This window comes from Parasteatoda tepidariorum, chromosome 2 (assembly GCF_982258835.1).
Source record: "Parasteatoda tepidariorum strain Cologne lab strain chromosome 2, Ptep-v5.0, whole genome shotgun sequence".
In the NCBI taxonomy this organism is placed as follows: Eukaryota; Metazoa; Arthropoda; class Arachnida; order Araneae; family Theridiidae; genus Parasteatoda; species Parasteatoda tepidariorum.
This window is the reverse complement of record NC_141756.1, coordinates 15,327,177-15,345,627: the sequence shown is the minus strand read 5'-3', so window position 1 is coordinate 15,345,627 and position 18,451 is coordinate 15,327,177. Positions and strand designations below refer to the sequence as shown.

The window sequence follows — 18,451 nt, the reverse complement described above, 5'->3', positions numbered from 1 at the left end:
TAACACTGTGTGCGGAAATATAATCAACAATTTACTGGATTACGTTTTTTTTTAGTGACAAAATTATTTTAAACATAGAAAATTTGGAGAATTTATACATTGTTTTTGGTCAGAGACGAACAGAGTGCCAGAACTTTCGGTACTTTTGTAACAAAATAACACTTGAATAATTGAATTCGAAAGGAAGAGACCTGTTTGAAAATTGATTATTCTTTCAATTATTTACTTTCCTTTTGCAGTTGATGGTGAGCAAAATTTTTAAAAGTCAGATGTGGTTTCGAAAATAGTATACAATTTTTGATGCTGCATTTAGAAATCATTTTTAGTACACAAAAAATACAGAAAAAATAGCGGGGATAAACGTATCACACGAGCAGATTCTTTATGTCTATCTGCTAATTTGTAATGCTTATCTCCATCATTTTTTGTATTTCATTGTACAGGGAATTGAAGATGACTTTCCAATGTAGCATCGAAAATTATTGACTGTTTCAATTACCGTAACTACTGCATTTGTGAAAATTGACTCTTATCTTTGACTAATCATCTGAAAGTTTTTTATTCTTCTTAATTATAAGCAGGCAGTTATGTATAAAAATAAAACCTTTGAGCCTAAACCTTCATAACCTTTGATCTCAAGTCAACTAATTTCAAGGCTTAATTTGAATCATATAGTGCAAGAAAGATATTTTTAACAGAATTCAATGCTTATATTTATGTTACTTTTTTTAAAATTTTAACTTAAATTGAAATATATTGCTGTTCAACGTAAAACTAGGTTGTTGATCCAATGTTGTTTCTTTTCATTTTCACAGCCCGAATGCCCAGCAGTCAAATGTGCAGGCCGCACTTCCATTCTCCTCTTCATCCGTGGATCTCAGAAGGAGGCAAGCCCATGGTGCCACATCCAGCACATGGATCAGCCTGGTGCTCGCCTTTTTCCGGCAAACCACCTCACCACCCGAGCGGGTCTTCGGGAGGTCCTCTCGGAGTCCACGCTCCACCCCACTCTGGTTCCTTACCTCCACATTCTAGTCCTCATCTCTTCAGCTTTCCACCTACACCCCCCAAAGACGCGACGCCGGACACTGTGACAACACACCCCACTAACGGTGGGGTTAGTAGTGGCGATTATGGCGGTTCAGCGTCAGGACTTGTAGTGTCCAGCAGTGGAGAGGACATAAAGGGTCACCACACGCCCAACATGATCACTTCCCTGGGTTCGGCCCTCAGCAACTGCGGTTCTTCCAGCAGCGGTGGCAAGCCCAGAGAAGGTAGTACAGCTTTTTCTTCAACTCTTAATCCCGTACATCACCACCAGCCTTCCCATCACCATCACCACCATCATATGCCCACCTATTCCCCTTACGTTGCTGGTCCACCCCCATCGGGTGGATCTGCGGACTATTCCGGAACGGCTTATCCGTTCCATAGCTCATTTCTGGGCTCTTCTACGGGAAAGACATCTTCTATGCAAAGTTCCAGCAGCTCCTCCAGTGGTAAACCAAGGAGTAAAGGGCGATCGAGTGCCGGTAAGACAGATTTCTTTACGCCCTACACTACTAACAATGGGATATTTCTGCTTGGCACTAACTTCAACAACGGCTCACTCTATCTACTCACACGACTTATCTCCACTGCCCTTTCCTATCTCTACCCTTGCCCAATCCCTTTTGCTTATTTACAAATTGCTATCTAATATTATATTAGCAGAAATATTTGATTTAATGTTCATACATTTCCAAAAAAATGGTACACAATTTTAAAAAAAATATAGTACCAGTAAACCACTACATAATTCAAGTGTAATGGTTCCATGAGCAATGGTTTTTATCCCTATTTGCGTACCAAGTTTGTATTTACAAACAATACCATAACAATTACGCTTGTTTGATCATTAGCAATTTAGCATGGTAGCATGATTTGGAAAAAAAGTAAATTTAACCATATTTGCAGACTAAGTTTGTATTTACAAGCCAGACAATAATTAAAATTGTCTGACACCGTACTAAGGTTCAAATTAAGTTAATTGCTTCAAATTTAATTCGATTTTTTGGTTCGCCGTCAAATAATGTTCGACGACATCGTAATGTTTCAAAAAATGGTTTCAGTTTCCAGCATTGAGTTTTTGATTGAAAAGGGCAAAATGAACATTATTTTAAAGATTTCTGCTTTTGCTTTTCAAGTATTCCTGCTTTTTATATCTTTGCTATTTAATGTTTGCTTAAAAGTTATTGCTTATAACCATATACATTTTCTCGTAAAACAACTTACGTGCAAACATTGAACAAACTAACTAGCCTTTATAACTTTAACAACTGATGCATATCTTTATTTTTATTGCTCATAATGTGTAATATATGTATAAAAATATAAAAACAGTTCAGTCATCTGTATAACGAAAAACTTATATTTTTGAACATTTCTAAAATTATCTTTCGAATATTAAGGTGAGTTTTGTCTTAAGCAAGTCATATATATATATTCAACCTTAATTTTATTTATATGTATCCATACTATAAAATGTGCAGAACAGTACTGCAAATATCAGTTATCAGAAAAAAATAAGACATGCTTTTAATTTCTTAAACATTTGTATTATTGTTTTGGGTTCTTTAAAAAAAAACTATTTTAAAAATGGCAAAGAAGTAGAAAAACAATTAGGTTACGCTTTTTATTTTAAAAGATTTTTATGAAATCAGAACCGTTAGGAATATTGAAACTGAACGTTTTTTTTTCCTTCAAATAATTCGCTTCTAGAATCAAACTAACACTGGGATAAAATATATAATAATATTTTAAATAAGATTAATCGATAGAGGTTAATTTTATAAAATTAACCTCTATCGATTAATCTCATTCTACGTTAAAGATAAGAACATAAAGTGAAATTATAATTGGTAATGGAGGCTTAAGGCTTCGAGTTTGAATTAAGTTTCATTTTCTTCTTCCTCTTTAATGAAATTCACCTAAAAAATTACGCAAAACCCGAACTTATTCTATTTTATATTCCTTTACTCCTTTCCATTTCATTTAATCATTTGCTTGTTTAATGTGCGTTTCTCTTTTTATTCATTTTCAGTTATCTATTTTTATTTAATTCTTCATGTTGCAAAAAGTAAATTCGTCTCAATGTTAAAAAAAGAAAGAAATTAAACAAATAAGATATTACGATATAAAATTCTACGATAAAAATAGATCTTAATGTAAAATGGATTTTAAGGTTTCAGGGTGCCGGTACTTTTTCGTAATTCTTCTTACTAAATTTTTTACTGAGCAGTTTCTTTTACTTTTGCCTTTGTATATTTTATATTAAAAAAAAATATACTTAGTACATCAAATATTCGACATTATATTTTTGTTTATTTACATCTTTCGCTAAAAAAATTGTGACTGAGCATTTAAAATTGTCTTGAGCCATTTTACTGAGAGCATAAAAAAAATTTCCTGTTCCATTCTTCGAACAAATGCACCAAGATTGCAAAAAAAAAAAAAAAAAACAAAAAAAAAATCATCTGAGCTTTCATTTCTACCTTCTATGTTTCTGGCTTGATGGTTTTTAAAGAATAAACATCACAAAATAAATTTCTTTCGGATTCTAAAGAAAGTTCACAATAATATGCGGTAGGAGCAAAATTTTCGCCAGTAGCTTTAACCAATTCGAACAAAAACAGGGGGGTAGATACATTCTATTTTCCAAGACCCGCGTACCACTTGCAGGGTCTTGGATAAGTAAGCTTTTATAAAGATAATATTCTATCCATTACGCGGTCTTTTCCAAAATGGTTTTTTCCTACAATAGACCGCATTTGGAAACGAAGTAAAAGTCAAATTCTTGCCTTCAACTACGCGGATGCAGTTTCTTTTCCTGTTTTATTATTTTTTCTCTTTTCTTGCCTCCAGGGGGGTTTTATTACCTCCCCTTTTAGCTTTATAAGAAGTGAAGTAATAATAATAAGGAAGAATGCAAAATGGGAATCGAAATTCCTTTTTCTTTCTTGCCTTTTTTTTTCTTCTCCATCTACCAATTTTGGTTGGGACCTTTAGAAATTGTAGTTTCTGATGTCGCAAATTCAATAATAGGGTCATTTAGTGCTTGTGGTAGAAAATGCACTTTTTTTACCTAACAAATAAACTTCGTGGATGTTCATTTGTCTGAGAAGGATGAAGGCAATCGAATTTGAAAGAATAAAGAAGCATACGTCCAATCAAATATTATATGTTGTATAGATTTTTTATTACCATGAAATATTTTTATTTTTTACAGTTGCAAAAAATTCCCTTAGTAAATTGTTTACATTTAAAAATATTTGACTGCACACCGTTAAAAAGTTTTTGAGTGTGTTGAATCGTAATAGTGTTTAAATTTGCTGCAACCCTAATTTGATGAAAAGTTCAGCCGTATTATTTAGTTCGCAACAAATTTGCATCACATTACAGTTCACGGTATTTTATATTATAGTTAAAACCTTATTTTTTCAAAAATTAAAAAAAGAAAGAAAAAGAAAAAACATCAGCTTATTTGAGAGCGCGCTATTGACGTTCGGATGAGGCGTTCAATTTCAATAATATCTTAATAAATTTTTAAAAATAGAAAAATAACTATTCAGGTTTTTTCATTTGGAAAAATAATTTCTGGATTTTATGAGATGATTATTTGCTGCAATCAAGTTTAAATGCATGTAATCATAAAAATATTTTAGATTTTATCAAAATCTAATCTATTTGTATTGATTTCTGAAGCAAATCAAATGTTTTCTCATTAATAATATAGTTCGAAAAAATATCCTGAAAATTTTAAAATGTCTCTAAATATTAGAAAATACTAAGTGCTATTTAAATCTAGAAAGTTTTTAACTTCAAGAAAAAAAATATTAGTTTTTAGTTTGATCTAGTGGAAAAGTCACTTACAAGAAAAATCTTTTTAGTTAGTTGGATCTGGCTGAAAAATTTCAATTACAAGAAAAGAAATATTTATTTATTTATCCAATTTGCTTTAGTGGTAAAAATAATATAACAAACTTGTTTTTATGCAATGTGTTTTCGAATAATAAGTTATAAACTAAACAAAAATTTAAATTTTAATAAAAATTTGTTTTACTTGCTTATTTGAAACAAAGTTCAAACTTTGAAACTAAGTGCAAAAGACACGAGACTCGATCAAAAAAATTGACAAATAATTTTTAATTGAATAAGGTAATAAAATTAGTAAGAAAGATTTGATAAAGATTGAATAAATGAGATTAAAAATCAATTCCTTCACTGATTAAAACAATTAATATTTTTTTTTAATTTTAGCTTTTCGTGCGCATTTTACTACTAAATTTATATGTTTATAAACTTTTTGTTAAAAAGATTATTACTATCGAGAGAACTTGTACAGTCTGAATCTGAATTCAAATTAATATCGATTATGACAAATAATATCGATTTGGTATAGTTTGAGACCTGAACAAATCATTTTTTGCCAACAAAAACTGAATTGGATGTCTTATCTGAAGTATCAATCCTTTGTCCCAAGTAATAAACATAAAAGATGTCCTATCAACTGATGAGATCTTCTTTACAAATATTATTGTAGAATTCTTTCTCGATTCCTGTAAAGAAAACAGACCTGTTAAGGTGCACGTTTTTCTCCCTCTTCTCCATTTTGAATGGTTCTTAAAAATAGTTCTTGATTTGTTTTTTGGTCTGTTCAAATAATTGAAATTGAAGATACTTTCTATCACCACTAATCCTTAACTTGGTTATTTAAGATGACGAAGAGGATAAGAAGTATGTTGCGTTTGTTACTTTCTTAAATACAACAGTTTTCTCATTTGGCTGAACAGGATATTCAACAGTGTAATGCGATTCTGAGATTGCAATCAAATATATATCGGAGAATTTTATGATTTGATTCTTTTCAGTGATTTGCTGACTAGCGAATTACTATCGTGACGCATACTATGTACTTGTAATTAAGATAAACTTTATTACCGTATAGTCATTTCAGTCGAAATATAGCTTTGTAAAAAAATAATATGCTTTAGTAGAAGTGTAGAACATACAATCGATATGAATAACAGGAAGATTATGACACTTGATGTAGCAAAAAATTATGAATTGTTAGAAGTGTAGGGCATAAATAACGCATAGGTAATATGTAGAATATAATTGTAGAATATGATATTCTCATATTGGATTACAAAAGAATATCAGAAATTGGTCGTAGTGTAGAATTTACAAGAATATCTTGAATGTAGATCTAGATATAAACAGAAGTTAAGATTAGATATAGATAATATTTAAAGTATGGTTCTTGTCATAAAATGACGTTTTAAATTGTTGAAAATGTAAAGCCCATAACAGAGTTAGATAATTTATAAATCATGAATCGGTAGAAGTGCAGAGCATAAAAAGCATATGTATAGATAATATGTAGAATATAATTGTAGAATATGATATTCTCATATTGGATTACAAAAGAATATCAGAAATTGGTAGTAGTGTAGAATTTACAAGAATGTCTTGAATGTAGATCTAGATATAAACAGAAGTTAAGATCAGGCATAGATAGTATGGTTCTTGCAATAAAATGATGCTTTAAATTGTTGAAAATGTAGAGCTCATAACAGAATTAAATGATACATGTAACTTTTGTGTTGAATGAACATTACGAATAGGTAAAAATTGCAGAAATCTGATAAATCTAAGTAATTTTTAAATTTCTTACTTTATTATAATAATTATTATGAAACTAACTTTGATAATGCGTAGAAAATTATTCTTAATGCAAGTTAATATTATGAATTTATACCATGACCTTTTATAAAACCACTCGGTGCTGTAATAAAAATTCTACTAAATAAAGTTTTTTTTTAATTATGATTGTTAAGAAAAAGGAAAAAATTTAAGCTTAAAATTTATTCTCTTTTTAAAAAATAATTTTCCATTTTAAAAAAAAATACCCTTTGTGAAACTTCAAAGCAAAACTTCGAACAAAATATTTATTTTACAACAGAATATAACAGAAATTATATGCAACATGTTGCAATTTTCTATCAATATAATACAAAACGATCAATATATACAAAATATTTAAAATCATTTTTCATTAAAAAAAAAAAAAAAAGTTCGATCAAACGGAAACTTTACCACAAACCTTCTAACAAAATATTTTTTTTTTAAAATCAGCTCGCATACTTCTCGAACTTGCTTCGTTGAGAGCTCAGATATTTCAGAACAAAACAAACTATGTTCAAAAATGTCTTTTTTTAACGATTTCAGCGAATAAAAACAATTTCTCCGACAGTATCGATTTAATATCACCATCTTCAGAAACCTCGTATTATAATACCAATTGGATTAAACCTCAAGCAGTCTCGATTCATCGTAATGTAATAATAAGAATGATAAAAGGGATGAAATCCCAAATCAGTCGCGGTTGAACGACAAAATGAAGGCCGGGGGGTGGCCGAAAATTCAATCGTCTGCCTGATCCGATTAGATTAGTCGACTGCGTGCAATGACCATATTCCCCAGCTTGTTTTTGCTAACAATCGGTGAGCCTAAAGTTGTGATTTAAATTGTTTTTCAATCCCGATTGAGATCTATATTCAGTTTAATATTTACATAAACCGAAAATATTCCATACGAAAACCGACAGAAAACACGATATTTTGTTTATTTATTTTTATTTATTTATTTTTTGATTTCTTTCTCTTTTCTTCACAAATATTTGCAGTTTCAAAACGTCGGAATTTTTTTCCCTAAAAGTAAAAGTTTCTTTTCTAAACGTAAAAATAAAATGAAAATATGAAAAGGCTTGTTTACATTATGCTTTGATTTTTTGAATCAAATGTATAAAAAAATACTTAAATTATGCATGCAGACTAACAACATTGAAATTAGTTTTTTTATCGTCTTACCTTTATGAAATATTTTTTTTATAAATCAATTAATTGTATGTTTCTTTTTTTATTTATATTTTATATTTTTGTTTCTATTGTTTGCTATATTAAAAAACATTTGCAATTTTGAACATAGGATTGAAAAAACAAATAGTAATACATATTTAGAGTTTGTCTGCTGTATTTTATTTACATTCTGCTCCTGCAAATATTTATGTTACAACAGTTTAATAATATTTTGATACTAAATGGAAGGTAATAACCCTGAAAAATTAGAAAATAGTAAAAAATTATTTTAAGATATTAGCACACTAATAACAAGAAAGGAAGGAAAATATGATGTAATGATAGCGCTATTCAACTGAACTCAAAAGCATAGCATAGAAAGCATTGAGAACAAAATTGTATAGTGTATATTTTAGACATCACATTATTTTATCAATGCCATTTTCTTAAAGTTTTAGTATTTATCAAAGAACAACATTGAAATATCTAGATTATATGCAATGATAGACAAACTAAATTATTATGTTCTCAAAGAGTGAAAATTTTTATGAACCCACGCATAAATCCGATTTTTTAATAAAGCCAAATCTCATTTCAATTTATTTGTAGTTTTAATTATCATAATAGTGCAACAAATCTCTATTTTTGGGGAATTTCATGAAATGCATAGAAAGTTTTTTTTTTTTTTTTTTTTTTTTTTTTTTTTTTTTTTTACTTTTCATAAGGAATTTTTACTTATGACAATAATAGTTAATAATTGTATTTTTCGGTTAAGAAAAGTATTTGTAGCAGAAATTCGGAACTGTTCGTTGAGTTACGTTCATTCGTGCAATTTTATAAGGATTATTTAATTGTTTTTCATAAATTTGCATGGAAAGTGCTATTATCAAGTAATAAGAAATTATTGCTTAGAATGAGGATATTTTATATTGAAACCTTTATTTTTTAGGGCACTAATAAAATAAGAATTAACAAATATATTCAGGAATAATTATCGATCATAAGTATCAAAATCATATTGAACATTTCTGAGGATATCACCATTAAAAAACTTAAACTTTTTCGTTAACATAATAAATGTGAAAAAAAGTAAAAAAATAAAGAAATATATGTATGTATGTATGCAGTCTCTTATAGTAGTTCTGCACTAATCGCAGCATCATGTTGCCTTTCTTGCATTTTTGCAGAATGATAACAGTAGTTAAAAGTTTAGAATCACGATGAACTTAAAAAGCTATCAAACTTCTAGTTCCAAGTTCAACCATATTATTGTGTAAATTAATCACTCCTAAACTTGACTACCCTATAACGCAACATGAACAGGAACATCGCTTTATTATACATCTTATTAAAGTAACTGCATATTGGAATATTGCTATTGTTCAAAGTTGATAAAGCAAAAAGATATAACTGTTCAATGCTGAATGGTTTTTATTCATTTTTTTCTTTAAGTGCAAGCAAACAGTTTTGACAATTTTCGTTACGTTAAATTTCAGTCTCCGTCGCTTAAACCTGCAGTTTTAATACCTTTCTTTCAACTCCAGTTTTTTTTGTTTTTTTTTTCTCAATAAAATTCACTTTAATTGCCTTCATTTCTTACAAGAAATACGAAAATAAGAAACAAACGCCTAAAAGAGATGCCTAAATCGTACCTCCTCTGATTTCTGATTAAAAAACATCGCACAGAAAACGCTCTAGCGTATAAATTATTACTTGTTTCTATTAGGAATATTAATTTTTCAGCATGGAGATGTCCCACAGTGGACTGGTCGTAATGACACGGTTCCCAGTACAACACCGAAGTCAAGTATCCCTGGCTCCGGTCAGTAAGCGTGTGGGTGACCACTTTGATCAGCCTGAGTAGGGACCGAAGGTTCGCGGTATCGTCCTCATTAAACTGTTCTACCGTAAAGTGCTCGACTTCGCTCGTGGGTCGTCGGGCTACCAAAGTAAGGAGTCATTCCCTCTGCAGAGGATCAAAATTGCGATGGCATGTCTTCGGATCATCCTCAGAGATGTTTCCCAGACCGTCGCCAATAGCCCATTGTGCAGCTCTAGTGGGACGTAAATAAAGTACCTACCTATCAGCATGGAGATCCGTGTAGAAAAAGTTAAATTGCTGTGTTTTCTCGTTATTATTTAAGTTAATTGGTTTTACAAGTATTCAATAAAATTTTGAACAGCATGAATAAGGATGTAGCAGAACTGCAATAATGTGCAGATTATTTAATACATCATGTAATTAAGCAACTTATTCGATTATGTTCGACTGGTTTCTTTGCTAGCTATCTGTTGTTAGAGGCTTGGAGCAATACTTTCGTTAAAACTTCACGTAGTTACCAATAACACTACGTGTGATTTCTAAATCGTAGCTGTGCGACATAGGGGCAACGTATGAAGTTAAACTACTGAACAGGTCAAGTTTCAAACCATTTGGACTGTATTTTACTTAGCCTTCAAACCATTTGAAAAGTGGCAGAGAACTATTTCTGAATTAAATCTCATCTATTACCAAATTTCTCATCTTGTGAGTGAGGCAGGCTTATGCGAAGACTGCAACAATTAAGAATTAAGTTTGAAATCGATTTCTGATGACTCTGGACAATTCTGATGCGTCAATCTTTAATTAAACTGTCGTTTTGATAGCGGACGCGAATCAATCAGAAAAAAACGAAACTATTTCAGCAAACTTAATGAGATTTAATATCCTTATGATGGGAATTATTTTCCTCATTCCAAGGAAGGAAAAAGTGAGGAAAAACATCTAAATGAGGAGTTTTCTGGTTAGTCGAGTAGTGATCTAACAATTATTAGATTACGATTTTACAGACCTATCTGCCCCAGTGTTTTCGATGTTGAAGGTTAACATCTAAAGGATGAGCCTTCTGGTTTGTCAAATAGTGATCGAACAATTATTGGATTGAAAGGTGATTTCATAGAACGATCTGCCCCAATACTTTCGATATTGAAGGCTTCAACCGAACCAATATCCCCATTTCTAAAAACTAAAGAAAAAATAAGAAGTTTGTTATAGACCCAAAAAGATGCCTTCGCAAAAAGCAGCATTTACAAATTCAATTCACAGTTGAACACGTAACAACATGTTCCTCTCATGTAACTTGTAACAGATCAAAAATTTAATATCACATTTCTTATTATGCTATTAAACAATTGTTTAGGGTTACACATATTTTTGAGGGACTACGATTTAGAGAGCAGGTAGTACGAATTCGGCAAATGGTTTCCGAAATCGTATCACTTTCAGACCTCGCAAAAACAATTAATTTTTAGTACTTAATGCACAAATGTTATTACTAAAAAAACAATAATATAAGTAGCTGAATGTCTGTTTTTTATTAGTAAAATATTTAATATTTAACTGTCAGTGATCAGAGACTGATAAAAATTTAAGTGTTACGATTTAGGCAACTCCAATCTAAGGCTTCTTCAATAACTTGAAGTATAGATTTAAAAGTAAAAGATAAAATTGATTCCTTAGTAACAAAGGTGGTACGTTTTTTAAATGTAAACTTTCGTTGTAATTGATTCAGTGGTCAAAATAGCCGGACCACTGTCTCTTAATCTGTAAAAGAATTTTTTTAAGGAAAAGAGAAGGAATTGCACCGTTGTATAAGATTTGGTGCTAAAAAGAGAATGATATCCAATCCTTGCTTTTATAGATGACAAGAATCTTTGGTCCGGCTATAGCAGAACTTTGACTAACAACGGGATTGTATTGTGGAGTTCTGATACCGACACTCACTACTCTAACCCCTGTGGTAAGAACTCTGTCTCTATCTCTTCCTGCATGTCTACTATTATTTCTCGTCTGCTTGCTACAGTGCTCGTCGCCTTCTGCAACTCACTTCTGTTTATTTCTCCTGTTCTTTCTTTTATTTCTTAGTTTCTTTGTAGTGGTGTGTCGTGTGTGGAACGCCAACGATACAATTTTGTATTTGGACTAAGTATTATTTTTTGAACAATTACCAAATTTGCATGTTTTAAGATGTATATAATAATTTTTATGTAATGATTTTTTCTTTATTATTTTTATTTATGCATTTTTTTCGCATAACATTGTTCAATGCGAATGTTTGCAATAAGTGATAAGTTTTCCCTCTGGTTATGATGTCATACGTAGATTTTAAGAAAAGCTTTTATATATCTAATGTCATTTCAACGCATTTTCCAATTGCAAAACATAAAATCTGACATGAGAGTTTGTTTTCCTGCTTCCGAAACAGTTTGGCTGATGTGAGAAGTTAGTTCTTAGTAATTGTCAATCACAAAACGAAAAAAATTTAGTTAGAAATTAATTAGTAATTGTATTTTTTTTTTCTATTTTCACGAGCGAAACATTAAGGCCATTGTGAGAAAGTAGTTTTTTAGCATTTTTACGAGTGAAAAGTAAAATATGGTGTGAAAAATTAGGTCTTAACTTTTTTCGCATGCTTTTTATTCTGAGGCGTGAAATTAGTATTTTGCACGATTAATTTCTTTTATAAAAAAGTAGTATTTAACTTTTACGATTTAGCTTCTCGCGAAAGATATAGGCTGCCGTGGAAAATTAGTTCTTTGTTTTAGCCAATATAATTTTCACTGAAGTTATGTGTTGTTTGAAAAGATTTTTCAGAACAAAACTCGTGTTTCTCCTCGTTAAGTTATTTAACTTGTTATATAAGTTATTTTTAGTACTAAATGAAGTTAGTAATATTAAGAAAGAATACATTAAGAGAAAAATAAGGTTCGAAAAATAAACATATTCTGCGATTGCGAATACTATAAGCAGTCGCTGAAAGGTATTCTGTAAAATTAATGCAATTTTTTTTTTCATTATTTTGAGATAAAACATACGAGAAAAGGATTTATTCTAAATTTTCATTTAGAATTTTTTTCTTTACATAACATTAAAAAGCTAGCTTATCACACCAAAGTTGACACCAAAATATTGATTAAATATCAGCTAAATTGTCCTAGATATTTAATAAAATATCTAGGATTAGATATTTAATTAAATATTAAATAATTGTTAATATAATTTAACCTAATTCGATGTTTGAAATGTTTGAATAATAAGTTATTTTCATTATTAATTGTTAATTTGTAATTACTGGAAAATTGTTAATTTGTAAATATTGAAATTACTAACCGCTAGATTAATTAACAAATAATATTGCATGATCAGTTGTAGTAGTACTTAAAAAATGTTTCTTTCATTTAAATTTAAATATCTATTTTTATTTATTTATTTTGTTTACATAAACTAATTGGTTTGTCTTTAAATAACATCAGATAATGAGTTAAAAAGTATTGCCAGAAAATATCAGTTTTTTGAGGATATTTTAAAAATGCATTGTTTATCTAAGATAGATAAAATAAAATTATTTGAAAAATAAATGTAACCTATTGTTTACACAAAATCAACAACAATAATGTCTGATTTTCAGAAATATTATTTATACTAATTTCAATAATGACAGAAAACTGTAAATTGTTAATTACCATCTATAATTTTTTCGATTTTCGCAATTCTACTGGTTGAATAATAAGTTTCAGATTGTTTATTATTCTATTATTTATGTCAGGTTCAAAAATTAAATACAATTCAATAGGTAATAATCTATTGTTTGAGTAATATTAATTGTGTCTAACAACAATGGCAGTATTTGTCAGTAATGAAGTAACGAATATTTCTCATATTTTAATGTCAACTTAAGCACTGATACCTATTGATGTTACCGACATTAATAAAAATTCCTTATCGACACTCTCATTATTAAGTTCCTCATAGTTTGTGTGAATATAATGTTAGATAAATAGCCTTCTTTAGATTGTTCTAATTTCAATCACGCCAGCTATCACATTAAGGTGATGTTCATTTAAGCAAAAGAAATTAGGCTTAGTTTTAAAGAAAATATGAATGTAATTAAATCGGAATACGCAGAACATAAAAGATAAAAATATTTTTCCCTGAATATTTGTTGGGAATATATCCCTCTTTAATATTTATATATTGTAAGTTATAATAATTTCCCCCTTTTTTTTTAAATTGGGTATATGAATATTAACACCAATGTATGGTTCGATTTAGTCCAAAAAGCTATCTAATTTGCACTTGATCATAAAATACATTAATTTACCTTGTCACTAATGGTTACACTGGATAAATGATAAAAATTGAAAAATTTAAATCTTAATAATTTAATTAAAGATTACTAAACAGACGAGATGAGTATTTTTATTTGGTTTAAAAGGGAAAATTTTACATGCATTTGAAAAATTATTTTTTACGCGATATGAAGTCATGTTAGGATGATAATAGCTTTGATATTTATAGTTTTCATACTGTCAAATATAGTTCAGAAGAATTAAAGTTCTTGAAAAGACCAATTTTAAAAACAAAATATTAGAAGTAGATAAACATGTCGTAAATTTTGGGTTTTTATTGCATATTAAAATTAATATCATAAAAATGTGGACTTTAAATTTAGTAATTTTCTTAATTTGTATTCTCTTTATGTAAAATAATCTTAAAAAGTTACGCAAATTCGTGTACAGTTATCAGAAATAAATAATTTTTGTAATTAAAAATACAGGGTGTACAGGATGGTCATAATTAAGTTTTTCGAAATCTAATTGATAGAAATATTAAAAATAAATTTGGGTAAGATAAAGTTTATATTGATAGTAATTATTTACCATACATGATTGATGTAATATTGATGTATAGTATATATTTACTATATATTCTATACTATTAACTATATTGCTATTCTATATTTGATAACTACTACTATACTACTCAATTAACTGTAATGTAAATTTTTATCATACACTATATATAGTGTATATATGTAAATATAGTGCTATGGTTTATATTTGTCCTAAGTTAGCGTTCAAAAACGTTAATTGGCATACAATAGATTATAATCTTATGAGCAAAATTTTTTTTTCAAAAAAAAAACTTTGAAAATTCAAAATCATTTTCTTTATTTAATCATTTTATAAATACAGTTTATTTTAATTCCCAAATTTCTATTTCTCGTGATTTGAAATTTCTTTTAATTTATGAGCTCTAAACAATTAAACATTTAATTATAATACTTCATAACTAATTTTGTCGCGGTCATGGATAAAAACCTAAAATTAATTTATTTTGGAAAATCTGTTTTTTTTTCTTCAATCACTGATTTTAAATTTTGTTTTTCAGAGGGTCGGGAGTGCGTGAACTGCGGGGCCACCTCGACGCCGTTGTGGCGCAGGGATGGCACGGGACACTACCTTTGCAATGCCTGCGGACTCTACCACAAAATGAACGGTCAGAACAGACCGCTCATAAAACCCAAGAGGCGACTGGTAAGTCTCTTATTTTTTAACTAATTATAATTCATTGATAAATACTTCTGTACATCATACTTACAATTAAAATTAGTTTTGAAATTTTCTTGAATTGTATGATATAAAAATTGTATAAATGCGGTGCCGTAGTTCTTAAGGTAGTTGTTTCGCAACGGTTCATTAGTTAATTAATGGACATAATGCTTAGTTACTGATGGATAGCAAAGGGTATTTATTAAAATAAAAGTGAAAAAAGTTCTTTTTGCTGAAATAAGTTACGTATTTTAGATAAATTGCAAAATAAGCTTTCTCTTTTTTTACTTTTCAAATCACCCAAATGTCAAATCACATTAGTATCTGTCATTATATATCCAGGCGTAGATAGATGCACGTCCTATTAAAAGTAAAGCATTCCGCAACAGCCCATTGTGAGCCAAGGTGTCATGGAGATTAAGGATCCACAATTTTTTGATCACCTGTTTGACAATGGCAATGTCGTTTTTATTTCTTAGACAAGCAGATACCCATTGATCTGAAGCAGGATTGGCTCTAACCCACCGTTAGGGATCGAACCTCAGACCTTTAAGTTAGTCCTTCACACCGATGGCATAGTGCTTTTAACTACTGAGTCATCGCGACTAAATTTAAATGTTTAGAATTTCCAATTACGGTTTCAATGACTATTAATTATGATATATTTCTTTCTTCGAATACGTAGTGATGTCGTAATATCTTTCCGCTCGACAAACTTAACTCTTTATTTGATTTAAAACGTTAGATAAACTATTTGTATTTAATTCTCACATCATTAATTATATTTTAGTTTAGCTTAATTGTTTGGCAATAGTGTTGTTATCAAAGTGTTTTTGGATTAACGTCCATAGAAATTTCTTATCCAAAATTCTCTTACCTTATATAGTTGCTGTTTCGACACTAAATATTATTTCAACAGATATTAATTGCTTTTCAATTCATTGTTAATTAAGGTCAATTGAGTCACAATGGCTTACGACGCAGGGGTCATTCGAGGGCCGAAACTTCTCCTTCGCGACAACCGTTCAATAATGTTTTGTTTCTCAAAAATAATGACCTTCAGAAATGAGGAGGGAGAAAGAGTAGGGGAAATGATAAATCCCTTTCATAAGCATCTTATAAGCTCTTAGTAACATAGCTTAAGATCATCGGCGACTCATTGTCTTGTCGGTGTTTCGCAGTTAGTGAATGCTACACGTGGCTCGAATGCTTAAATAATTCTCATCAGGATGTGACGTCGAAGTCCTTGCGCCGCAATTTCACCTGTTCGTCAACTTTCATTTGAATAGTTTTTGCACCTTATAACTTTCTACTTATGATGGAGAAATGAGTTTTGATTTCTTTGTAAATAAGAGGATTTTTTTTCTTCAATAAATAGCAAAAAAAGAAGGAAGTAAAAAAAAAACATTTACATTAAATCGCACGAATTGAAAAATACGTTATTAACTTAATTATTTGAAATTTTCTTTGTATTTTTTTTTATTTATTTCCATGTTGTTGATACACTTCGACAACGAATCTTTTCATTTGGGTATTGAGCTTTTGTTGTTAAAATTCATACAAAATTCGTCATTTTAATTGTAATATTTGTTTTATGCAGCATGACATCATACTATTAATTGTCCTTATAATCTATTAACCGTTTATTAAATTCAACTAACATTCAGAGTATTATTTTAAAATATAAAAAAAATATTCATTAGTTTCTTTTAGGCAAAAAAAAATAAATAATAATAAATAGATAAATAAAAAATAGACATTGATATACTATATAATATTTCCAATTAAAAATTTTTTAAAAATAATTATTGTTTATTTTTCGCATGCTCTGTCATCATTTTTCCACTTAAATTTTAATTATTTTTTTCTCAAAATTCAATGCATGACACCAATATCTTACACATTATTAATTGCCCTTTGAAATAAAATACAGCAATAGATTAACGTTCAATAATTGTTTAATTAGTTGAAACTTTTCTTACATTTTGAATTTATTTCAATGTTGTTGTTAATTTTTAACTTAACCTGACAATTCCTTTTTTCATTAAAATTTGTAATTCTTGTTTTCAAAATTGAAAGAGTGACATCAAAATTAGACATATCATTAATTGTTTTTACTACAAAGATAAAAATATAAAGCATTTATTAAATTTAACTAACTTTCATTGTTTGTACTTTAATTTCAATAATAAATTCACTAGCTTCTATTAAAGAGAAAATGACTACCTATTATATGCAATAAACAATGTAGGCCTAGTGTCTCGTATTAGACCGACATTGTTTATTTTATGATATCTTTACTTTTCTTGATCACTTTTCCTTAAACAAAAGTTTGCGTGCGTTTCTCCTTTTTTTTCTCTAATTTTTCGAAGACGAACCGTTAATGAAGTTTCATCTTTACTAACCGTGCAAAATGCAAAAGTTTCGGTTTTTCAAAGAAAGAAGAAAAAAAAACGTGTCAGGAAAACAGTCTCAGGTGTCGAATGTCGAGCTCTGATTCCAGATTAAATTTACTTTAGTCACGAGATGATAGAGGAAATTCTTGCCAGTTTTGTTTCCTATGTTCTATAGAAATAGATTAACATTACAACTAACGAAACTAATGACTCTTCTAAAAACTATTTGGCGTTTTTTAAAATTCAGTTTTTCCTTAGAAAACTAAAATATCACCAGGCATTTGTTTATGAAGATTTTGTTATTATAAAGAATTTCCTTTAAATTTTTCCAGAAGAGCGACCAATAATTAAGTTAATGTTCGTTTTTTTAATGATTTATTTATTTGTGCAAAAGTGAAGACAAAACACATGGTACACACTCATTATTTTGTGAATTCAATCCTTCTAACAAAAAGTTCTAGATTAATAATACTCATAAAACGAAGGTGTACTTTAATTTGATAAATCGATTTTAAATCTATAAATATTGAGTTTTAATTATTTCTGGTTTTTTTTTAATGAGTTTATTTGATTGAACTCAATTATGAACTTAAATAAAAATACCTGTAGCAAAAATCTTAAAAAAAATTCAAAACAGGGTTTGAAAATCTGTTGGTCTAGAAATTTTTTTTTTTAAAAAAAATCGAATATCTCTTAGCCGTCTATAAAAATTACGATGAAATTTTCAATTGTGTATTTGAAAAGAACTTAGATTTGCATCTATAGGTTCTTAAACATGGTTAATGG

At 29.1% G+C, this 18,451-nt stretch overlaps 1 protein-coding gene across 12 annotated transcripts in view; it reads left to right on the top strand.

Moving 5' to 3' along the window:
* LOC107448880 (endothelial transcription factor GATA-2-like) overlaps nucleotides 1–18,451 on the top strand; it is a 304,855-nt gene that overhangs the window by 244,471 nt on the left and 41,933 nt on the right. For 4 of the 12 annotated variants that reach the window (XM_071187723.2, XM_071187727.2, XM_071187730.2 and 1 more), the window contains 3 exons: nucleotides 816–1,274; nucleotides 11,579–11,677; nucleotides 15,109–15,254. In XM_071187723.2, coding sequence (XP_071043824.1) covers nucleotides 816–1,274; nucleotides 11,579–11,677; nucleotides 15,109–15,254 — 704 coding nt within the window. 12 annotated transcript variants of the gene reach the window in all.